At 38.6% G+C, this 26,512-nt stretch overlaps 1 protein-coding gene across 1 annotated transcript in view; it reads left to right on the top strand.

The window, feature by feature from the left end:
- The first annotated feature begins 11,801 nt into the window (after nucleotides 1-11,801).
- Nucleotides 11,802-26,512, top strand: part of spire2 (spire-type actin nucleation factor 2) — a 59,529-nt gene continuing 44,818 nt past the window's right edge. The window contains exon 1 of the mRNA XM_014335533.2: nucleotides 11,802-12,283. Coding sequence (XP_014191019.1) covers nucleotides 11,986-12,283 — 298 coding nt within the window. The 5' untranslated portion in view covers nucleotides 11,802-11,985. The remainder of the gene's footprint in view (nucleotides 12,284-26,512) is intronic.

The following is a 26,512-nucleotide window of genomic DNA, read 5'->3' as shown; positions in this document are numbered from 1 at the left end:
TGGCAGCAATAAATAATGACATGCACTGCTGTGTATTTTAGTCTATTGTTAGGAACCTTGCTGACTTCACATTTTAAGGGGGTGATAAGCTTTTCTAATCAAAGGATAATTTGCATTGTAGTACCATCCACTGGCTGAGTCACTAATAAGTATATCATCTTGTCATCCTTCCTCATCTTTGTTAGCTCGATATTCAGTGAAACTAAGGAAGAACCTGGAATAGTTGTTTAGTTTTGGAATAAAATAAAACTACTTTTTAAATACTCATTGGACTGTAAATGCAACAGAAATAATCTTTCCTAACACACAGCAAAAAAAACCCTAAACAAACAAACTTGGAAATACCATGCAAGGGATTTCCTTTCTGTCTTTTCTTTTACCCATTTTTTCTGTTTGAGCAGTTTACTGATGTTCCCTTAATATAGCATATGCATAATTTATTGGGTATTTTATTCACACCAGTTTAAGATTTGAGTAAAAAATGTTGTAAGATTTAGAGCTTTAATTTTACTCATGGTCTAGGGCTAAGGTTTTATGGTTCACGTTGGAATTAGGGGGGTAAGAAGAGAAAAATAGAAACACAGAAAGAAAGGAAGAAGAAACACAAGGGTAAAAAAAAAAAGATTTATGAAGTGGGGCAAATTCTTGCAACACCACAGTCGCTGGATGATCTGCTAAGAATATGCTTTAATGCAGGAACAAATAACAAGCTTATGTTTCAACTAGGGTGCCTTCCTCTCTTTTGTGCTCATTTTTGCCAACCTAGGACTGTCTTGTCAGGGAGGGGGCCACTGGGGTTGGTCAGCAAACTTGGTAGCGCCCCTGTGCAGAAGAACAACACAAGACATTATTTACCATGAGATCATGAGCCTTCCCAGTAACTATGTTAATGTGCCATGTGTGTAAATATATTCTTTTTTTAAATGGCGCATTGCAACATTCAGGCATTAATCTAACACACTAACATGGATTTATCAACGGCTGTATTTTCAGACATTTCAAGTTTTTTTGTTACAGCTCACTGTGTGCGCGCTGCTGAGAAAAAGGAGCTCAGTTCATTCTTGTTGGCAGACGATAGTACATGTGGCTCTATATGTTTCTTTAAAATTCTCATCTTTATTTTTGACATGATTTAAATCATTATATTAAGTTTATATCAACAATATCCATCCATTTTTTTTTTCAATATGGTCAGGGAAAAACCTCAGTGGCTTAAAACAAAGAATACGTCTTGTAATAGTTTCAAATAATTGATCAACACCAGTTTTGTAGCTTTATATGTACAATACAAAGTTTGTTGCTGTCTGTGTGACTTTATTGGTCCACTGATATTTATGTGTAGCTTGAGTTCATTGCAGGCATTCATTTACAGTTCACTTAAGAACCTGCCACAGCATTTCAATCAGGTTGAATTCTTGACTTTGACTGGGCTTTTGCTCCTGGCAACCATTCCAAAACCAGCCATACCTGTTCAGGTTTTTTTCCTATTTGTACTGTCATGAGTTATAACGTTTAATATGTTGGCTGAGTGTGTGGACTGTGAGATAGCTCTTAGGGATTTTGCATTTTCTGAGAATTGCATGGACTGTGGCATTCTGGCATACAGGAAAATGTAATCTTCTGCTTTTATGGATGTGGTCACACTGGACAATAATTAGTTTATAAATTGCATTTAATTAGCAGCACCCTTCTCACATTACTTTTCACTTTACACATACGAATGGCCACTGTGGAAACATAGTTTAGCAATGTATTTTTATGTATTTGCAGATTAATAGAAGAAGTCAAGTCAACCCAGATTGCATTGAATGCTCCCCAATCAAAGCATTAGATCAACCCTTAGAAAGAAGATGAGTTTGAATTTGCTCATTTTGCAGTTCAGCAATACTGATCTTTTTATTTAAACTTTTAGCAGAACTTTAAATCTAAGTATTTAAAGTAATATTCAAAAAGTAATTTAAAATGCAATTTTATGAAGATTTCAAAAACTCTATGGTTCTGAAAAAAGTGCAATATCAGCACAAAATAATGTTTATAGTCAACAACTCAGGTTGTAGAATGGACCCTTTATACTTAAAGCTTAACATAAATAGACATCCAGAGTGGAAAGCAGTGCAAATAAATGCAAACACGGCTTCATGACACTCATCTTTCACATTTTTTAATCAATTCTGTGTAATTTCTATACGAAACTTAACACAACGTTTCCCATAAAGTGTTAAAAAGTGTTCTTCATATTTTTTTTTCAAACCACGGAACTGTTTAGCCTGCAACACAGTTTTTCAAAGTAAAACGTGAGTCTAACCATTGTATGGTCATCTTGATGCATGCTCTATCATCCAGGTAAGTAAATCTCCAAAAGTTGACTCTGTTCATCTGGATGTAGCGTTTTCAGTGGGAGAAACGTTTTTCCTGTGCAAGGCTCCAGATGCCTTCATTGTGAAGCAACTCCAGTCCGCCGACAGGTTTCGCCCGCAACAGCTGCTGCTCCGACGTGCTAAGGTCACTAGCTGGGTTACGCCATGTCGGACGTTCTGTGAGGCGCTTTTGTGATATTTAATTGATTTTTTATTTCTCGCCGATATCTGATCCAGTAATTTCGGTCAGGATTGGACCGATACTGGATACTGTATATAGGATCAGCCCATCTTTCACCCAGACTGCAGGAAAGGCCCCGCAATCACTAGATCATACCAGAAAGAAGACAGGTCTGAATTTGCTCATTGTGTTTCTGAAAGACGTTTTTGACTTTTATAAAATCATTGAAATGCACGACAGAAACAATCCCAAAAGTACTGCATTAACTGCTTCATGATCAGTGTTTTGAGGCCTCAGAATAATATCATGTCTGGCCGGAGGGATGTTTTTCAATGTCTGGGGAACTTTAGCTGTTTACCAGGTCAGCCTGTAGCTGCCAATCAGAGGCTGTGTTGAGAGGCCAAATGTAATGTGTCGACTAGGATTCAAGAATACGCTGAACCAGCACACTGAAGACAGCATAGATGGTTTGCACTAGATCTTTATATGTATTTTTTGTAAGTATGACAGAGAGAGTATGACAGAGATATGCTAATTGCTGGATGAATAATGATCCACACAGTCGATGTTCCCCATGATTTTAGATAACAAATGGTTGTCTGTCTCTGTGTTAGCCCTCAGACAGACCTGTACTCCGTTTTTCACCCTGTGACAGGCTTTGTATCCTTGAATTGGATAAGCGGAAGAAGATGGATGGATGCCATGTTTTTTGTACTACAAATCAAACATTAAATAACAGTCATCTCATGATTTTCTTCAATATAGATACACCATAAATAATAGTAATAATAATAACACACACAAAATTAAAAAGTAGCGCTTTTTGAAGGAAAATTCCAAAAGAGACTCGTGTCTAAATAATGTGCCAAGTTACTGTAATCATAAACCACCTACACAGAAAAATAGTACACCCACCACAGCACAGCAAACTAACCTGTTTATTCAGCACTGAACCGGTTTTTCTGCAACCTCGGAATATCACAAGCAACTATAAAGCTCAGTTTGTTTTGCAGGGTGTTTAACAAAAGGGAAAAAAAAACATAACTGCATATCAGATCAAATATCTGATTTACAAAATGAGCAACTGATGTGTAATATTTAACTTTACAGTTTATTTAATGCTCTTGAGCACTCCTTACCTTTAAATACAACCTGTCCTGTTGCTCTCCTGTTACATGGAGTGGAAGGTAGCCGAGAGATATTTGTGCAGAAATGTGGGAAGTAAAAAGTTGCCAGAAAAAGAAATGCTCAAGTAAAGTATAGATACCTGGAAATTCTGCTTAAGTACAGTAATGGAGTATTTGCCCTTTGTTACTTCCCACCGGCTTTGGCATCTCTACGGGCGGTATTCCGGCACGGACAGTGAGAAATACATGTTTTACTTGAGCTCGTTGGTCTGTATGTATGAATTTGCTGGAAAGTGTTCCAAAGGCTTTTTAAAATTGTATTTTATTTTTACGAGCTCATCAAAAGCTTATTGACAAAGAATGTTTCATTTGAGTGGAGGGAAAACATTTGAGTGAAGGACATTTTCCTTCAAAAAATATTTTGGATTGTTTTATAAAGTTTAATAAAATATGAATTATTTTCATCAAACTCTTGAATTTGGATATCATTTCCAAAAATTCATTAATTCAGATATTTCCCACCAGAAGTGGCGCATCAAAACTTCTAGATGTGATCGACTAAAGTCTCCCAACATGGGTTAGTTTACCTGCCCTTTCTTAGACCAGCACTAAGCTCTTAATTGCATTGCATCCTGGCTCCATTTAAGTGTCTGAGGCTCTTAAATTGCTCTTAAAGTGCCCTTTGTGCAACACAAACATGTAATTTCTGTCTGTCAAGACACCAGCATTAATGAAATGTGTCAGTCAGTGTAATGATTCATTGTGACAGAATAACAAGTACAGATTAACTCATTATTACATGTTTGCATTCTGTTTCTATTTCACTTTGTAAGACAAGTCAGTCAGAAACTGTATAGGAATAAGAAGGAAGATCAGATTAATTGATAGCTGTATTTACAGACATTTCACTTTTATTTGTTACACATTCAATAGAGCAAAGTCCCTCACTGTGTGCACACTTCTGTGAAAAAGAAGCTCGGTTCAGTTCATTTGTGCTCTGTTTTATGAAAATCCCAGTATTATTCTGGGACCTGAAGCACACAGTGTTGCAGACACGTGAATTCTATAATTTGTTTGAATATAGTCCAGACATTCATTTTCCTCCCTTTGGTAGTACTTTTTTTCTTTTTTGAGGTGACAGGGATTAGATATGGCACTTCTTACAGGTGACTCTTATTACCGGTTAAGATGTTATTTTTAAAGTTGAACTTCTTTTGTTATAAGTAAAAAACAGCGTTAATTCTGCAACAGTGTGAACAAAGCCAATTAATAATGCTGTCAATAAATATGCAGTAAAACATCCATCTATCCATTCGCTTCCGCTTATCCTTTTCAGGGTCGCGGGGGGTGCTGGAGCCTATCCCAGCTGTCTTAGGGTAAGAGGTGGGGTTCACCCTGGACAGAGGCAGGGCTAACACATAGACATAGACAACCATTCGCGCTCACATTCACTCCCGCATTCACACCTATGGGCAATTTAGAGTTTCCAGTTAACCTATCTCCACTAAGTGGATGTCTTTGGACTGTGGGAGGAAGCCAGAGTTCCTGGAGAGAATCCACACAAACACGGGGAGAACATGCAAACTCCACACAGAAAAACCTCTGCCTGCAGTAAAACATAATAGTATAAATGAAAATACACTGTAATTATAAGTATAGGTTGCTGTAAATTTTCCACTAACTTACTGGCATGCCGTAAATTACTGATAAAAAATATTTATGTACTTTCACTTTCAGTATTTAATTTTATGGCACTTTGCTATAATTTTTTATTTACAGTTAACTACTGTAAATTCCAGATACAGAAGCTGTTGACAAACAGAAAGAGAAGGTAAAATAATAATAATCCACATGGTGGATGGCGAAACAACTAGTAGTTCAGTGTTCCAATATTCGAAGAAGGGACTGCTCTCACAGCTCGAGATTGACAAGGTACAACACACATGTTATGTTGAAACCAAGCACACCATTGTTTTTCTTGTGACATTACCAATAAGTTTGATGTGTCACATGGCCCTCTTCCTATTGAAAAAACAACAGTTGTATCCAAGACGGCCGACTTCTAAATGGCCACCATGGTCACCACCCATCTTGAGGAGTTTGCCCCTCACATATACTAATGTGCCACAAACAGGACTTTAATATCACCAACCATTCCCATGTTATTACGGTGTATCCATATAAATGGCCCACCCTGTACAGTTTCCCTATACAGATATAATTCTGACTAAATTAAAGCTCATAAATTGTTTACTCTTTTTTCAGACGTAAGAGTCGAATGCATCATAGCTGGAGTTCATTTCTTATCTAGCTTTTTCATTTCAATATTTTTTTACCGTCCTTATTGTTAGTAGCAGTAGTAATAGTGGTACTATTAGTATTTTCCATTCAATTCTCCTTCTTCAGACCGTCTTGGAGTTGTGACCAAAGAAAACCAGGATCAATCTATTTCTACAGGTCATGTGAGGAATTAAAAACAAAATCTTTTTATTCACTGATTCTTTTGTTTCTTTTCCTGTGTGACAAATTTAGGCCCTCCTTCTTTACCCTTTAGTACTTCCCTCATCAGCCTCTTTCCTCATTCTTCACCTGGTTAGAGGTTGATAAGCAATTCCTGGCTAACGTCAGGGGCTTTCCTGTTCCATAATAATTGGTGTTGGCCATGTATACTTCATTGGCCTTTGTTTGTTGTCCTTTTGGTTGAGCCCTTGTGGCTGTGGGTTCTTCTTGTGTGCCGTGGTTTGTGATCACTTTGGTAATCACTTGCTGTGTGGTGTGTGAGTCCTGGGATGGGGGAAAGACCTGTAAATTATAGATTGCTTACTAAAGACTAGGTTGGAATGTTTATAAGTACATTTTATGACAACTTATAATAAACCTGCTTTCAAATAAAGATTTTGTGTTTTAAAGTATCTGGTTGTTTGACCATTGTTGTCCTCTGAACACCGGACCAAACCAGTTTGACAGAGATCTTTCTGGAATATCTTATCAATGCGGATCTTCACCAAACTTTATGGCTTTTTCACTTGGACCAACCTCCACTAATTATAGGAACCAATCACAGCTGAGCATCTACCCACAAAAGTAACTGTACAAATATGATTCAAGGCACAGGAGGACCGGGTGCGGGGTGTGTGCACATATTTTGTGGTTGTCATTGTGAAGAGTCAAACATCTGAGCACAAGCAGGAATGATCAAGTATTAAAAACACCAGGACAGATTACGTCACTGTTTTATTTTTTTAGTGTCCTGACTCGTTTTGAGATAAAGTGTGGAACAATGTGTGTTATTCATTACATGTTAGTGAAAGCTTGCTGTGTTTTCTGTTTTTATTTTACTTTGTAAGACGAGTCAGTCAGAAACTAAATGAGACTAATGACAGCAATAAATGTTGCCATACACTCCTGTGTGTTTGAGTCTGTTACTAAGAACTTTGATGGCTTCACACTGTGAGAGGATGATAAGGGTGTCTCATTAGCCTTTAACTTACATTGCAGCGCCATCTGCTGGCTGAGTCACTAATAAATATAATTTTTATTTTGTATTCTTTTTCTGAATATCCAGTTAGCAAAGCTATATTCATTTAGAAAGAACCTGAAATATGTGCACAGATGTGCAATAAAATAAAACAACTTTCTTGATACCCACACTCACTGGACCATAAATGCAACAGAAATGATTTTTACTACAGAGCAGCAGTTAAAAGAAAAAAAAGGCCTGAAACACGTGCTGAGTCAAGAGATTGTCTGTCTTTTGTTTTTGTTTTTTTAACAAAGTGCAGTGCCCATTTTTTCTGGTCTCTCCAATTTACTGATGTTTAAATATGTTGTTTGCAGGCAATCATAAAGTTACTGTTTGGACAAGAGGGCAGCTCTAAGGATGTGCTCTTTGATAGCATGTGTGTGTCTGCAAGACGTGGCTGTGCAATTATCATGAGTGAGTCAAGTTATTTTTCACCAGAAACCAAAGACAACAAAAGTAATTTAATTGAATACAAACAAATAATATACCATGTACTTGTATCTTTATGCAAACTGGTCATTTTTGTCGTATTCCTGTTATACGGTTAATGTTAAAATTAGGGGGTAAATAAAGAAACATAGGTGAACACTCCTGTCGCTGACAGGTGAACACCCATGGCACTGATGGGTGTCTCACATGGGAAACAGGTATGTCCCGTCGGTGAAAAGTAACATTGTTAAAGAAAGAAGTTATTAATAGTCTCACAGAGAATGTTAGGAGTGATTCCCTCAAGTGTTTTTCTTGGCAGCAGGGTTTAATAAGTCTAGGGGGGGAAAGGAGCTGTGCTGCCTCAGTAGCGTAGTACAGTGGAGCATGTGCGATGGGTTGTCCTTGATGGACAGCAGTTCGCTCAAACATCTCCAGATTCTGGCCAGTGATGGTTGCAGTTTCATGAATCTGTTTGCTGATCCTGCTGGTACTCTGCCACTGATGCTAACGTAACAATGACCCTCTTTCCTTTCAGCTGACATATCTTTGAATCTCAGTCATTCATGCATTTTAGTGAAATGCTACCAAACCCTTGAGACCAACTCCAAATATTTTATCAGCTTAATCTGTCACAACATAATGAAGAAACAAGCCTCACCTGGTCAAATATTTATCAAATTACTTTTATGCTTCTGAAAATGACAGACTATAAAATACAGCTGTAAGTCCTAACCAGGCAATGCAATACTTTTTAAATAACCTTCAATTAAAGCTGCACTTCAGTCATGATATAATATATGGCTCACCAATGATTTATTAATACTCCCCTACATGCTGTATACATAGAAATGCTGTTAAAAGAAAGAGGAAGTCCATAAGCACAACTCAAATTCATTTCAAATCTACAGTTTCCCTATACAGATGTCATTCTGATTAAATTTGAGCTCATAAAATTGTTTATAAAATGTTTACCCTCTTTTCAGACATAAGATTCAAATGCATCTTAGCTGGAGTTCATTTCTTATCTAGCTTTATTATTTCGATATTTATTACTGTCATTATTGTTATCAGTAGCAGGTTGGAAGGTTTATAAGGACATTTAATGATAACATTTAATAAACATGCTATCAAATAAAGATTTTGTGTTTTAAAGCATTTTTTTTTTATCATTGTTGTTCTCAGAACACTGCACCAAACCAGTTGGGCAAAGATGGTTGATAAAGATCTTACTGGAGTAACGTATCTATCTAATGACTGATTCTTTTCTTTCTTTTCCTGTGTGACAAATTTAGGCCCTCCTTGTTTACGCTTTAGTACTTCCCTCATCAGCCTCTTTCCTCATTCTTCACCTGGTTAGAGGTTGATTAGCAATTCCTGGCTAACGTCACTGGCTTTCCTGTTCCATAATAATTGGTGTTGGCCATGTATACTTCATTGACCTTTTTTTGTTATCCTTTTGGTTGAGCCCTTGTGGCTGTGGGTTTTTCTTGTGTGCCGTGGTTTGTGATCACTTCGGTAATAACTTGCTGTGTGGTGTGTGAGTCCTGGGATGGGGGAAAGACCTGTAAATTATGGAGGCACAGGAGGACTGTTATTCATTACATGTTAGTGAAAGCTTGCTGTGTTTTCTGTTTTTATTTTACTTTGTAAGACGAGTCAGTCAGAAACTAAATGAGACTAATGACAGCAATAAATGTTGCCATACACTCCTGTGTGTTTGAGTCTGTTACTAAGAACTTTGATGGCTTCACACTGTGAGAGGATGATAAGGGTGTCTCATTAGCCTTTAACTTACATTGCAGCGCCATCTGCTGGCTGAGTCACTAATAAATATAATTTTTATTTTGTATTCTTTTTCTGAATATCCAGTTAGCAAAGCTATATTCATTTAGAAAGAACCTGAAATATGTGCACAGATGTGCAATAAAATAAAACAACTTTCTTGATACCCACACTCACTGGACCATAAATGCAACAGAAATTATTTTTACTACAGAGCAGCAGTTAAAAGAAAAAAAGGCCTGAAACACGTGCTGTCGATACAATTTACTGATATTTAAATATGTCATTTGCAGGTTTTATAAAGAAAATTTTAAAAAGAAAAACTAAAAATAAATAAATGGTTCTTTGATCATTCTTCTTCTCTGAACACCAGCCAGATCCGTTTGACAAAGGTGATGCCAGCATTACCTGCTTTATATTACCAAGAAATCCAAGTTATATTACAATGGTATTAGCTGAATAATAAACAGAGCTGGAGTGGTAAACTGTTGTTTTCTTATGGAAGTTATTTTATAAATCAACATTTTCTCAATTTTGAGTTAGAAATTCAGTGATAATTACCTGAAATATTGTGTTGTGAAGAGCAAAAAATGATTTGTTTGTTTTTTGTACTTTAGTGGCTTGCAAGCTTCAATAATAGAAGAAGTAGAACTGTGGCAGCTACTTATTTTCTACAAGTGTTTGTTTTCACCGCTCAAAAAAACATGATTTTCTTTGTGGTTTAAATCTAACATGATACATGTAAAACAACAACAAAAAATATGCATTTCAAAAGAAAAATATTTGAAAAATATTTATTTTATATTCCAAAGTGGTTAGCATTTGAATTTGTCTTATTAAAACTATTAAATGATATCAAGTTGCTTTCATGATGCCACTTGGGAGAACCATACACCATTTATATTAGGTAAATACATGCAATGCCGATGAGCTGGCATATGAGAATTTGGGAGAAAATCAAGTTATACTATTTTGAAAAAAAGGAAAAAAAGAGTCTATAATTTTGAATGGTGGGAAAATATTGAGCTAGCCTTCTTAATATATATATATATTAAAAATTCCCCTCTCGCCCCTGCGTGTGGTCTATCCTTTAAGCTCGGGTCCTCTACAAGAGGCCTGGGAGCTTGAGGGTATCTTAGCTGTTGCTAGGACTGGGCTCTTCTGGACAGAGATCTCCGATGTTGCTCCGGGAATCTGCTGGAGCCACTCGAAGAGCTTGGGAGTCACCGCACCTAGTGCTCTGATTACCACGGGGACCACCGTTACCTTCACCCTCCACATCTTCTCGAGCTCTTCTCTGAGCCCTTGGTATTTCTCGAGCTTCTCGTGTTCCTTCTTCCTGATGTTGCTGTTATTTGGAACCGCTACATCATTATTTCATCTTCTTCTGTTTGTCTACCACCACTGTGCCCAGTTGGTTAGCCACCACCATTTTCTCCACCTGTATCTGGAAGTCCCACAGGATCTTAGTTTGGTCAGTCTCCACCAATCTTGGGGCATCTCACATTTTGACCTCAGGACTTCCAGGCCATATTCGACACAGATGTTTCTGCATACTATGCCGGACACTCGGTTATGGCGTCCCATGTATGCCCTGCCTGCTAGCAAACATTTGCAAACACACATGGAAATACTGTATAAAGTAATAGATAAAGTTTAGCTGACTCTGTCAGGTTTGCAATTCTAACAAGCTTGAAAGTCAGTTGAACATTATTCTTCATCACACCGTGGCGCTCAACTAACATGCCAAGTCCTAGGGAGGCCAATCCATGACTAAAGATGTTACATTGTGTGTTTTTCTATCTCGCATACCTTTGACTCCATTGCCATTTTGTTTGCTGTGTCATTCTAAAAAATGAAGCCATTACCAATCATTACCAATCTGCTTTCCACATGTAATTTCATGGGATGTTAAAATTTAATGGTACATTTCTGTGTTCACAATTCCATCAGTTTTAACAAGATCTCCAACACCATTGACTGAAATGCAGCCTCACAATTTCATCACTCCATCAGACCTGCCACTCATTTTCAGTCCAGTTCTGGGTAATCTGGAATACCTCAGCTATTTCCCTTCCTTAAGAAGAGCTTCTTGACTCCCACTTAGACTATTTCAGATGAGATTTCATTGAAGAGTAGATGGATCCGCTGAAGGGCCAGATGCAATGCATAAACATTCTTGGAAGCAAAATAAAACAAAATGAGATGTGACTATAGACATACATACAATATTGTACAGAAGAAAATAACTAAAAACTAACAGATTTTAATTGTATTGTTTATTTTCTTTTTACTTTATGCGCATAGGTCTTCTGGATTGGCTTTTTACAAAACAAAACAAAACCCCTTTGAAGCACCAGTTCCAAAATATTTTACTTTGAAAAGTTATTATTGTTTGAAAACGTGATCCGGAAACGCTGCGCTTCCGGTGGCGAAGTTGACGGCATCACTGCGATAACGAGGCGCAGCTGCGGTACTTGAAGACGTCTGAGCCGCGGACTGCACAGCAGACTGGGCCGTGAGGCAGTCAGCATCAATGGCTCCGGTGCTTGCGGAGTAAAGAATGGGCTCCACGGCATCGCAGCCATGGCCAGATCCACTAACAGAAGCGGCGAGGATGGGGACCCACGGGTGACCGCCCCCACGGACCGCGACGCTTCCCGGGACCTGGCGGAACCCCGGGAACTGTCTCTGGAGGAGGTGCTGAAGTCCTACGAGCAGCCCATCAACGAGGAGCAGGCATGGGCGGTGTGCTACCAGTGCTGCAGCGGGCTCAGGGTGCCCCGCCCGCCGGCAGGGAGAGTCAGCCGGGTGAAGGACCCGTCCTCCATCCTCCTCCACAGGGACGGAACCGTATCGTTACAGCGGGAGCAAGGATATGACGGTAGGAGAGGCGGCCGCGGTTACTCCCAACTTTCCGCTATCTTGATAACTAAAAGCAAGTGCGGAAAAAGTGCATTTTAACAGGATAGACCAGTTGCCAGAAGCAGCATGGCCTTTGCAGGTTTACCTGTCGTCAGTTTTAAATATTAAAACCCACTTTTGAATTCGGCGTAGTTTAATTTCCATTTTTGTAAAAAAATTAATAAATAAATAAATAACCGCTTTTTTTCATCCGCACCGCAATGATTTCTCCCAGTAAACTACTCCGCCTCAGTGAGCAGCGCTTGTGTTTATATCCAGAAGTGTACTAAAGTGCTCCATGCTTTGTTCACAATAATAACGCGGAACTGAAGAGTGTCTAATATTGTTTCATATAGTATCATTATGTCGTATTTTATCTACCAGGAACACAAATCTAAAGCATTTCGTCCTAAGTTATTCGCATTTAATACAGAGTTTGGCTCACAACGTCTTGCTCAGTAACGGACGCCGCGGTGCTAACCTGTCCCGTCTTAAACAGCATCAATCCCTACACTGCTGACCCTCAGCTGGATTATTTGGTCATTTGCGCAACCCCGAGCTTCACTTACTCAAACTGCCTTTGTGTTTCTAATATTTTACACCATCTAGATTTTGTCGCACTACTCGTGCCAGCAAGGATGACTCGTATTATGCCGGTAAATGATAAATTATTCATGGAGCACCGCTTTCCCCTAGCATCTCCTTATGCAAAGACTGTTTTGGAGACATCAAAGGGTGGCTAGAAGCCCAGAGGATTTTAGGCTGCCTTCCTCTTGTCCCCTCCGTGCTGAAATTAGCCCGTACCTGCATACTATCCTGCTGCATGTAAAGTATTTATGTCCTCACTGCAGCTCAAGAGGAGGCTGCACGGAGACACTTAAGTCAAAACTCAATTTAATCCGAAATAGGCAAATTTGTGCTCAAACTTTTTTCACCTCTCACTCCAAAAATCTTATCTTAGGCAATGGCGACACAATATCTCCAGAAATTCATATTTTGTGCTTAAAGTCATGTCTGTAACCTGTTTATTTTGCAATTAGGCAAAATACAGCAAGGATATTTCTTGCCAGCAGCCCTGAGAGAAGATACTTTTACATTTTAAAATATGAAAAGAATATTGGATATCAAATCTCAGGAAAAACTGTGAAATGCTGAGCTCCTTTTCTGATAAAGTCTCCAGGTGAATATACAGTAGCAGCTGTTGTAACAGCTGTTCAGAGATCAAACAGGGAGGGTCTGTGTGCATGTTTGAGGATGGCACTTTACTTTTCTTTCTGCCATTTGTTCAAATGTCATATAACATGCTTATTAGTTAATCATGGGTCAGTCATGGTTCTGATGTTTACATGAGAAATGATCATAAAGAAAAAGTAAAGTTAATGTAACCTTTTTGAAAAACACAGCATTAATTTGCATAAAATGGTTACACTGTTTCAAGGAACACCTTTTAAATATGAGCTCATTACACCATCATCCTGAACTGTGACCTCAATAATAAACATAAAGTAGGATTATCGCTTTTTTTTTATTAGATGTTATGTCAGTGCTGTTGGAGTGAACTGCTTTAGATTTAGAAGCTGTCATACAGGTGTGGGGAACGGGCAATCAGTGGAATGTGTCATAAATAATAAATAGCAAGCCAAACCCCTTAAACTGGTTGAAAATTGACTTCTAATGATTGTTACTGTGGACAGATCTTGATGACGAGGCATTAGAAGATGTGACTGCAGTAAAACAATAAGGGAGAAAACTTTTTAAGACAAGATTCCTCCTGTTGGTAATGGAGCTAACAAAATGCAGCGTGGTTACAACAGTAAAGAAGGGGGAAGGTAGAGTGTCTGACTAGGACTGGGCGATATATCGAGTTTTTAAAAAATATCGATATATTTTCATATGAGATATAAGATGTGACAATATCGTTTATATCGATATAGTCTATGTTACGTTATAATTATACTCGTGGAGCCGCAAGTTTGCCTCTCTTTCGTCCACTTTTGTCTCTATGCAACTTTACTCGGCCTCGTCTCTCCTTCACTGAACACAACTCCCCCTCCTCCCCCATCGCTTCACCTGCAGGCAACGACAAGATGGACAAATCTCTGTTAACGAGTTACCGTGAATCGCCCCCATGCGTGGGGCTGGACGGCGTCAACGTGTTAGCGAGCTAACCGCGCTAACGACATGCATGGCCTAAAAGCCTTTCATTTTCTCAAAAATCGACAGTGCGCCTTATGTATGAATTTTGGTTGTGCTTACTGACCGCAAACCGATTTTATGCGGTACACGGCGCTCAGCAATCTGTCAGTAAATGTTTTAGTTCGACTTTGGTAAGCTACGGAGCTGCACCGCTTGATGGATTGTCAGAGCATTACGGCTACCGTAGTCCGGAGCGTCGCAGAGTAATACGTACTGTGCTTCAACGTAATATTACCGTATTGTGTGTGTATAAGGACCATAAATGGCACCTGTTAAGAGACACGGTTACGAAGCAGATTTCAAACTCCAGGCTGTCAGTCACGCGGTAGAACTTGGGAACAGAGCAGCTGGAAAATCTGTCTTTGTTATTATGGTCAGGGTCTGTTAGTTTACATTTTGACTGCACAATTGTGAGCTTTTTGTTATGCACAAAAACAACATTGTTTTCTTTTATTTATGGAGCATTATTATTTAATAAATGCTGATAATTTATTTTTCAGTCATTTCTTCATGTACATCTACGCTGTATGTTATTAAAAGTGCCCGTGTGACATCTGGGACACAGCTTTGACTAAGAACTCTCTTTTTGTTCTTAGCTTACGGCTTAAAAAAATATCGAGATATGTATCGTATATCGCCATCCAGCTAAAAAATATCGAGATATGAATTTTTAGGTCACATTGCCCAGCCCTATGTCTGACCCATCGTTAGTTTTAAATTTGATGTTGCAAAGTACAGGATTTGGCAGGCAGTGGACCAAACTACTGATAGGCATATAATGCATTGTTTTACATCTCTAATCTACAATAAGCACATGACTTTTCAATATTGTTATTTAGCATTACACAGTTATATTTACAATAGTTCACTGAGGAGGAAAACTATGCTTTTAATCAGAATAAGGGAATAAGGAGTCTTTTGGCCACCTCTCACTGCTTGACTCATATGACGGTGCAGCTTTTTGGCTTCAGGATAGACCAGCTAATCGAATCTCAAGGTGGGGCTGCTTTAGAAACTAAAGACGACCTGTGGCAACACTAGTCAGTCTAGAAAATTGTTAACTGTTGTTGTGATATGACGCTATATAAATACAATTAGATAAAATCTATGTCTGCAAAGGACAAAGCTGAAAATCAGTATTGGATATGATCCTTGAGGCCAACACTTCATCAAAAGCAGGCATGATTCTGTCATGAAAATCACTGCATCGGCTCATGAACACTTACAGAAATCACTGACCATGAACATGGTTCACCAAGCTGTGTACAATGCAGGTTAGGTTTCTGCCATGCAAAGAAGAAGCCATATGGGAACATGAAGTGTCTTGTCTGGATCATGTTGTTTAAAATGGACATTCTGCGGTGAGACAAAATTTGAAATTCTCTTTGGAAAACATGGATACCACGTTCTCCAGACTAAAGGGAGAAAGGCCATCCGGCTTGTTATCAACAATCATTTCAAAAGTTCATTAGTGCCTATAGAATTGTCAGTTTGGATATCTGGATAGGCATCATCAATCCTGAAAGATATAAACACATTTTAGAGCAACATGTGCTCCCATCTAGATGATGTCTTTCTCAGGGAAGGCCTTGCATATTTCAGCAAGACAATGTTGTTAAACTGCCTACAGCATCTACTGCAACAGCGTGGCTTTGTAGTAGGAAGGTCCAGGTGCTAAACTGGCCAGATGTTCACAGACTGCTGCTAAAAGAAGAGAGGATGCTGCACAGTGGTAAACTTGACTTTTTAGAGTTTTTTCTTTTCTTTTCTTGAAATGGGGAATTTTTCGGTTTAAACTTATGTTTTCTATGTTCTGTTTCTTTTAATAAAAATATGGGTTTATGAGATCTGCACATCACTTTATTTTGTTTTTATTTTACACAACAGCAGTTCCAACTTTGGCATCATGAACCCTTAGATGTTTAGCTCTCATTAACTGAGAGCTGGCTATCCTTGCAGCCTGTGTTGGTTTACGCTCTGCTAGTCCATAAGTAAACGGTCCAAATCAAAGCAGTGATGCAAATCCCTAAACCAGCATGAGGTGGTGAGTTTATTATAGTCTGTCTGCATTATTAATGCAGCTCGTTGGCTACAGGGACATTTTCCTTTCTTTATGTGGCCGTATTCACCCAGAACAGCATACTACACCATATAAAGGTTATCTTATCTTATCTTATCTGAAGTCCAAACTTTACTTTGTAATACTGCCCTTCAGACATGGAAAGCTGCAGCAAAGCATCCTGACTACATTATAGTCCCATCTCCATGCTTGGCAATTACTGTCATGTTGTTGTTGCTGCTGCTTTTGTTTTACTCCAGATGTACGGTAATGAGGCCTCTGACATCTAATCTGTTGCACTATTAACTCTTCTGTCAAAATTTAGATGACAAAATTTTCTGGATATTCTTTTTTTTTTCTTTCTGCAATATACAAGAAAATGTCAAAAACAAACTGCTTTGTTTTCTGAGAGGTTTAGTTTGTTTTATGTATTTCAATAGTCATCTGATTCCTTGACTGTGAAAAGTGTTTGGTTTTAATTTGATGGGTAATTTATGTGGGTGTAATTTAAGTAATCTACCTCTTTGCTTTTAGCAATGTCAAATTGTTTCCATTTTATTTCTTTCGGGTAAATGTCAGCCTGTTATTTGCTCGTTGAGTAAGTTGTGTATAAATGTCATTTTATACTTTGATATCAGATATTTGATATATTTGATATACAGGGAGTGCAGAATTATTAGGCAAGTTGTATTTTTGAGGAATAATTTTATTATTGAACAACAACCATGTTCTCAATGAACCCAAAAAACTCATTAATATCAAAGCTGAATGTTTTTGGAAGTCGTTTTTAGTTTGTTTTTAGTTTTAGCTATTTTAGGGGGATATCTGTGTGTGCAGGTGACTATTACTGTGCATAATTATTAGGCAACTTAACAAAAAACAAATATATACCCATTATTTATTTTTACCAGTGAAACCAATATAACATCTCCACATTCACAAATATACATTTCTGACATTCAAAAACAAAACAAAAACAAATCAGCGACCAATATAGCCACCTTTCTTTGCAAGGACACTCAAAAGCCTGCCATCCATGGATTCTGTCAGTGTTTTGATCTGTTCACCATCAACATTGCGTGCAGCAGCAACCACAGCCTCCCAGACACTGTTCAGAGAGGTGTACTGTTTTCCCTCCTTGTAAATCTCACATTTGATGATGGACCACAGGTTCTCAATGGGGTTCAGATCAGGTGAACAAGGTGGCCATGTCATTAGTTTTTCTTCTTTTATACCCTTTCTTGCCAGCCACGCTGTGGAGTACTTGGACGCGTGTGATGGAGCATTGTCCTGCATGAAAATCATGTTTTTCTTGAAGGATGCAGACTTCTTCCTGTACCACTGCTTGAAGAAGGTGTCTTCCAGAAACTGGCAGTAGGACTGGGAGTTGAGCTTGACTCCATCCTCAACCCGAAAAGGCCCCACAAGCTCATCTTTGATGATACCAGCCCAAACCAGTACTCCACCTCCACCTTGCTGGCGTCTGAGTCGGACTGGAGCTCTCTGCCCTTTACCAATCCAGCCACGGGCCCATCCATCTGGCCCATCAAGACTCACTCTCATTTCATCAGTCCATAAAACCTTAGAAAAACCAGTCTTGAGATATTTCTTGGCCCAGTCTTGACGTTTCAGCTTGTGTGTCTTGTTCAGTGGTGGTCGTCTTTCAGCCTTTCTTACCTTGGCCATGTCTCTGAGTATTGCACACCTTGTGCTTTTGGGCACTCCAGTGATGTTGCAGCTCTGAAATATGGCCAAACTGGTGGCAAGTGGCATCTTGGCAGCTGCACGCTTGACTTTTCTCAGTTCATGGGCAGTTATTTTGCGCCTTGGTTTTTCCACACGCTTCTTGCGACCCTGTTGACTATTTTGAATGAAACGCTTGATTGTTCGATGATCACGCTTCAGAAGCTTTGCAATTTTGAGACTGCTGCATCCCTCTGCAAGATATCTCACTATTTTTGACTTTTCTGAGCCTGTCAAGTCCTTCTTTTGACCCATTTTGCCAAAGGAAAGGACGTTGCCTAATAATTATGCACACCTGATATAGGGTGTTGATGTCATTAGACCACACCCCTTCTCATTACAGAGATGCACATCACCTAATATGCTTAATTGGTAGTAGGCTTTCGAGCCTATACAGCTTGGAGTAAGACAACATGCATGAAGAGGATGATGTGGACAAAATACTCATTTGCCTAATAATTCTGCACTCCCTATATACTTTGATATTCAGCTCTATATATCATTTACATTTATCTTTTGAAATACATTTTGAGAAGCAGTGACTGGGATGCCTTCTAGGTGAGGTGATTCGGGCATGCCCAGCTAAGAGCAGACTACAAGGGAGACCGAGGGTGCACTTGAGAGATTATGCCTCTGGCTGGCTTTTATGTCCTCGGTGTTCCCCAGAGGAACTACAGGCGGTGACTGGGGAGAGGAGAGGTGTGGACATCTCTGCTAAGACTGCAGCCCTCGTGAATTATACTTGGATAACCATGAATGGAACAGTGAAGAACACTGATCACTGAATGGTTTTCAGAGGCATTATTGTGCCTATGTGATGATTTCCTTGAAGAATTATGTATATTTTTTGTGCAGTGCTATCCGAGGGCCCAACCTTGTCTGCATTCCCTGTAGTTGAATGGGACATAATTAAATCAATTATACAATCCTCAAATTGTTTGCAGTTGTACATTGAGACACATTACAACTAAAATGTGGCACTATTTACTCACACAGTCTTTCCGATCCCAAACCCTTCCTATTCCTTACCTGTCAAAGATGCAGTCTATCTGGAATTCTCTTTTTCTACGCAACAAAGTTTGCTTGTTTGTCAGTTTCTTTTTCTAACATTAAACTACTTTTCCAGTGTTCTTTCCTTTCCTACCTTTTCTGAAACCTATCACTGGATTCAATTTATTATGAGTAGTGTTTTTAGGAAGAAAAGAAACCAATAAAATGCCTCTTTCAGCAGCTCATATGTGATCATCACCCCAACTTCTTGTAGTTTGTAGTTGAAATACTCTGCATTCCTTTCAACTAACCCCACACCCCACCCTGGGACCTAAAATTACACCTGGACTTAGGAACCACTGCCTTCAAATATTTGGCCCCAGTAAATGGAAATTGTGATTTTTGTCATCTTCTCTGTGTTGCCTTGAAAACTTGAGGTTTGTTCTTGACCTTAAATTCAATCACTGAAAAACAGGAATGTCAGTTTAGTAGCTGTTCGGGAGATTTTTATCTTCATTAGTCAAACTCTCTTTTCAGAACGAGCTGATTCACCTTGAGACAGGAAAAACTGGTGAAATCCAATAGAAAGCTATTTGGATTTGATGAATCCGATGCCTGCCAGACACAAGAAAAAATAGTTGAGCTAAAGAACATTGTCTCTGAACTGATCTGCTTTGATAGTCTGACTGTTTTACCTGCTTCTGTGTGCTGGAAATATAAATGCACAGTAACGTTAGCATTCACGGCACATGGCCTCAGCTGTCTCAAATAACAATTTCCTGGAAATCTAAACCCCATCAGGTAGTGCGGCAATCTGCAGAGGAGGAGGTTAATGTGAATCCTGATATGAACTCAGACTGATGTTGTGCTACACAGCATTTTAATGTAAACACACACCTGATGTAAAAAAAAACCTGAGACAGTGAGACTGCAACGGAGGAAAACATCCTCGCTGATATGCTGCAAATTCACTCTGTTTATCAAATTCAGTTCTGACATCTGATACGAACAGTGAGAGGAAAATTAAAACCTGCTTCCCTCTCCTGACCTCGACCTTTAGTTGAAACGTCATTGATGGCTCCTGTTGGTGAGATGAGCTGTTGCACCGACTATCCCTGCAGAAGCACAAATCTAAAGTGAAACACCCAGAAGATGAACTGACTCATGGTACTGCAGCAAGCTGATGTCAGACTGAAATGTTCTTTTCCAAATGCATGAGGAGTGTTCATGAACCAGCTGCCATCTGGAACGCAGTTATTGCTGACATGTTGGGGAGAGCTCTGCAGTTTGGGTGCAAAATTCTTGTTTGGCTTATTATAATTGTGCTGGCAGATATCTTAGTTACAGCTTGAAGTTCTTTTGAATTGAGTAGCAAGAGTGTGAGATTGTAAGAATATAAGTATGTTTTTGGTAACTTCTGCATCTGATTCTGGTCAAAAGCTTCTGCACTCTCGTCATGGACTCGTAGTCCATATCCATTGCCCAATCGACAGGAATCAAATGGGCATAATTTCCTCTGGAGGCAACACAGCCCCAGAACATGATGCTACCACCACTGTGCTTAACGGTGTAGTTTTTTCTAAACACACAGTGTATTTTTAACATTTAAGGTAGTTTTAATGTCAATTTTCATTTTAATTGTAGTTTAACACACACACATGTATATTTATACAGAGATGGGCAGTAACGCGTTAAAAGTAACGCATTACTGTAATCCGATTACTTACTATTGCAAAAAAACTAATTAGATCACGGTTTCCCATAAGCAGGCTCCGTTACTGCTTCACTAAACTGTGATTTTGTTTGTTTGTGAGTGTCTCAAATAAGGCTGCCACGAATGATTATTTTGATAGTTGACTAGTCACCAATTATTTTTACGATTAGTCGACTAGTCAGATCATGCATCCATTGGACGTGAAACGTATCGCTTATTGCACCAGCATGCATCTGCCCTTATAGAGATAGAAAATGTGACGTCATTTCCGGGGTAAAACCGCAAAGGATTGTTGGTACAAGTGGCAGTGGTACTAGCGCGCATGGATTATTACAAGACAACAGTCACACAGAGATAAACAGAAACACAAAGAATGGCAATAAGTTGTTTTTTTTATTTACTGCCATAGCCGGTAGCATGAGAGACGCGGGAAGCCGACGGGTAAAGAGATCGGTTTTTATCAGATTCCGTCGTGGAAGACAAATTGTTCAGGTCATGTTTCCGAAGTCACAAAGAGGTGATGGATGGCCTGGATTGCAGCTATTCGAAGACCAAATATAATGTTCCAGAACACTCCAACTCACATGTTAGTCTGCTCCAAGCATTTCCACGAAGGTAAGTCTTTTGTTGTAATTAATACGTAATTTATCATAACATAATTGTTGCTGTAGGTTACAAATAAGTCTTATATTGATTTGAACTGAATTCGTTGCGCTATGCTGCTTTGTTCACTGTGGCTTTGCGGGCTAATGTTTGTTGTGTTTTGTAGGCAAACCAGTCTACAAAATGCTGGAATGCGATCCAGAACGGGCACCCTCTATCAACCTGGGTCATACCGAGTTTAAAGCACTACCACAGCGAGATTTGATTGGTTAAGAAGCAATCAAGTGATGAATAACTGTTTTCCAGTATGTTGTTTTGAAATGGTTTTCTTTGTTTCTTTTGCAGTGCTGATTTGTTTTTCACCAAAGCAGCTAATAAAGCATAATGGAATTTTGCCTCTTTCTTGTAAGATTCTATAATAAAATGAAACAATAATGCCAGTTATAAATAAAGACAATAAATTTAATGAATTATGAAACACTTATTTTATTTGTACTGGATCTGAAAATGTTGTGTAATACTACAAGCTGAAAAGACAAATAGATTGCGTTGGCCTTTTAACAACAGCTGTAAAATGAAATAGTCTAAATCAGAAAATAGATACACCAAAGTAAACTGGACCTGGGCTCTTTGCAGGGAAGTTACTAAACATTTCGTGAGCCCAACACTCACACTTAGGACCATATCATTATGAATATGAGCGTGATGAAAGTTGGGCAGCACGCTAACGTCTTTAGTCCACTCTGTATGCTTGTATGGGTCTGACCCTTTCACTCCTTAGATTTTTTTCCTCGTACCTTTTTTTTTTGCCTTTTTACGGACTCTCCTTCATTTTGTACATAATTGTTTTGGGGGCAAATAAAATGCAAGTAGGGATTAAAACCGCAGAATGAATGATTACCGGTTCTGGAAATGCTAGCACTCGATGCAGTGTTCTGATTTTGCTGCCACTCGTACCTACAATGCAATGCACGAAAGTCACGTGGTCTGTCGATCTCCATATAACTATCATTAGCTTACAACTCGAAGTGCTTAAGGTATGTGCCAACTAAAAATAAAGAGCAGATGATAGTTTATTGAACTTTTAATGAAATTTGCAGATTGTCTCGGTGGAATTTAATAAACGCAGCCGTCTGCTCTTTGCTATCTAAAATATAACAGGACACTGGAGTAAATTCTCGACCATCTCACACTTCTGTTTAATCAGTTTTCTGTTTGACGTTTATTCAGCTGTGTGAAAACAATAACTTTAATCTCAGCCAAATCGATTTACTCAGGAACAAATAAAATTCTGAAAAAAAGCCAAACTATAACATTTTTAAGTTATCTAAGTGACTTATATATCATGTTTAACCTGAGTAGTGAAAGACCGCAGGGGTTTTGAAAACAATGTGCCGGGTGTTTGCTGTTCTCACCGGCTCTAGTGAGCCTTGACCACCTGGTCAGCTGTTGAGCTGGTGGGTAACAGACGTCTCCGTAAACTTTGGAGCACTTTTGCAAATATGTGATGTCTTGATAAATCGAGCAGATATTTGAAGTTTACACAGTTACATTTTGCCTGAAAATACCTGAAAAGTTTATTTTGTGACCCAGAAAGAGTAATGTTAAAACTAAGTAGCAGTCGCCATTGTTGGAAACTGGAATTGGCTGGGTTGCACTCTGAATTCTAGGATAGGTTGGGCCATGAAGAACACACCTGACCCATCCTTCAAATCTGGGCAAATGAAGGATGCATTTGGAGGAGTCTTTGAATTTGGACAGCCTTTGTCGCTCCTCCAAAGGATGCAAACCCTGAATTTGGACACCGCTATTATATCGGAGACTGCTTCTTCTACTTCTTCTTCTTCTTCGGCATTTAACGGCAGCTGGCATCCTTGTAGATGCATTGCTGCCATCTTCTGTTTCAGTCTGTTATTACACTCTTAAATCCTGCTACATATTCCTGGGTCTGGATCTTACGAAGCTTCAAACGACGCGTTGACTATTAAATTAGTCGTCTACAATTTTGATAGTCGACGTAATCGTGAGTAGTTGACTAATCGTGGCAGCCCTAATCTCATAACTATATATATGTGTATATATATATATATATAAAGATAGAGCTAAAAATAAATGTTTGTTCCAGTTCTATGAAGCTTTGAGTATTTTGGATCAGTAGCACTGCTGTGTTTGTTGCATCATATTGCTGTAATTGTTTATATGCTTTATATATTCTGAGGTAAGTTGATCTATAGTGTTACATCATATTCTATAAGGATGTTATGTGTTTGTATACTTTCTGCCCAGTTTGACCCATTTAGCAGAAGCCAGCCTGTTTAAGGCTCTGATATCTATTCTGTATGACTTAAAGCAGTTATGACATGGTCTGATTTTCTCACCCAATAAAGGAATATTTAATATATCAGTCTACTCTTCATTTTATCAGAAACAGTTATCACAGCTTGTACATTTTCTTTTTACACATGTATGTAAGCATTGAGCCAAATTTAGTAATGCCAACATACTGAAGGAACAACATTTGTCTCTTATATATGATACACCTATATATGCACTGTCAATATACATTTTGAACCAGCTGCAGATGTCAGAGTAACAACTGACTGACCCCCACATAAAGTGCGTTACAGTAGTCCACAGGGGAAGAAATAAAAGCATGGATCACGGTTTCAAAGTGCTGCCTAGAAAGAAAAGATTTCACTCTTGCCAGTCGCCTTAAATGATAAAAATGGACTGGTCCAACTTAAAACCAAGGGCAGTAACAACAGGTTTAAAATAAACCTCCAGGGGTTCCAAATGAAAAGAAGAGGACTCACAGGGGCCACTGGGTCCAAACACCAACAAATCTGTTTTCTTTTCATTCAAATTTAAAAAGTTTAGAGCCAACCAAGCTTTAATGTCATCTAGGCATGTCAAGAGAGGTTTTATTCAGATGCCATCCTTCTGCTTCAGTGGCAAATAAATTTGGCAGTCATTCCTATATACTTGTCTTTGAGTGAAGATTTAAGGTGGTAAGACATGTAAATAACTGCAACTTGAATCTGTACTGAAGCTCAGTATTTGACACAGAGTTCATGTTCACTGCTGTAATAGCTAATAATGACTAATATAATAACCATAATATTGGCCATATTATATTTACATTACCAAAGTGATATGACTTTAGTCTCATGAACAACATTAGCTAATTGTTATTTACTAGCTAATCTTAAATGACTGTTCAGTACAGAAATGAAGCCCAAAAATCATGTTTTACTGTCCTGTGGTCTCAGCCTCAGATACTTATCAAATCACACAAAGCTCTTGTAGAAACAAACAAACAAATGAACAAAATATGTTCTCCTTCATTTCTGTCAAACAAAGTTGTATGACACGTTTCCAGCGGTTAGTATCATGGTTGCTAGGCAACCTGGGAAGCGCGACGGAGACTAGACCGTCCCATACAGCCCATGTGTTTGCAACAAACTTGCCGTTTATTTTGCAAATCGAGCTCAACACTGCCCCTAGCGTCCTGGAGCACTTCCGTTGTTTTGGAGTTTGCATGTGTTTTGGAGTTTGCATGTGTTTTGGAGTTTGCATGTGTTTTGGATTTTGTACGTGTTTGGATTTTGTACGTGTTTGGATTTTGCATGTGTTTTGGATTTTGTACTGTTTTGGAGTTTGTACGTGTTTTGGATTTTGATACGTGTTTTGGATTTTGCACGTGTTTTGGATTTTGCACGTGTTTTGTATTTTGTACGTGTTTTGGAGTTTGTACGTGTTTTGGATTTTGTACGTGTTTTGGAGTTTGTGCGTGCTATTTGGAATTTGTAAGTGTTTTGGAGTTTGTACATGCTTTGTCTCTAGGGACACATTACAGCCACAAACATGAATCAATTTTATTGGAATTCCACGTGAAAGACCAATACAAAGTGGTGTACATGTGAGAAGTGGAACGAAAATCATACATGATTCCAAACATTTTTTTACAAATAAATAACTGCAAAGTGGGGTGTGCGTAATTATTCAGCCCCCTGAGTCAATACTTTGTAGAACCACCTTTTGCTGCAATTACAGCTGCCAGTCTTTTAGGGTATGTCTCTACCAGCTTTGCACATCTAGAGACTGAAATCCTTGCCCATTCTTCTTTGCAAAACAGCTCCAGCTCAGTCAGATTAGATGGACAGCGTTTGTGAACAGCAGGATTCCAATAAAATTGATTCATGTTTATGGCTGTAATGTGACAAAATGTGGAAAAGTTCAAGGGGGCTGAATACTTTTGCAAGCCACTGTGTATATGTGTGTGTGTGTGTGTGTGTATATATATATATATATATATATATATATATATATATATATTATATATATATATATATATATATATATATATATATAGAAGGTCTTCATATAATGGCTGCTGAAAGACATACAAGGGTCAGGCTACAGGGTGAGATTAAGAGGGATTCACTAAGTGTACTTAAGGCCAGATCATAGTCAAAGTCCACATATTGGTATTGTCAGATAAAAAGGTTGCACCACTCAAATGTTTAACTACACTTTTCAAGAAGTGAAACATAAGGCAGTTTTTGCTTTCTGATCATGCTGTTGATCATGGAAACTGCATTCTTAATAGTGTTCACTTTGCTTCATCTTATAGCAGGGGTGTCAAACTCAAATACACAGTGGGCCAAAATTCAAAACTGGAACAAGGTCGCGGGCTAACATTAATATTTATTGAAAAAAAAATCTTCCTCCAGATTTAAGAATGAATCTCTTCTTATGGACTCAAACAAGTTTTGCTGAAAAACTGAATATGGAACAAGCAAAGCTTAATACTAAACAATATATATATTAGCTGTATAATACCAGTAGGCCAGCTCTAATAATAATTTGAGTATGGCTTGCGGGCCAAATGTAATTAGGCTGCG

The sequence above is a fragment of the Haplochromis burtoni genome, unplaced genomic scaffold (genome assembly GCF_018398535.1).
Source record: "Haplochromis burtoni strain Fernald_Lab_line unplaced genomic scaffold, NCSU_Asbu1 Contig_112, whole genome shotgun sequence".
Lineage (NCBI taxonomy): Eukaryota > Metazoa > Chordata > Actinopteri > Cichliformes > Cichlidae > Haplochromis > Haplochromis burtoni.
Note: the sequence above shows the minus strand (reverse complement) of the source record. Positions and strands in the feature narration are given on the sequence as shown.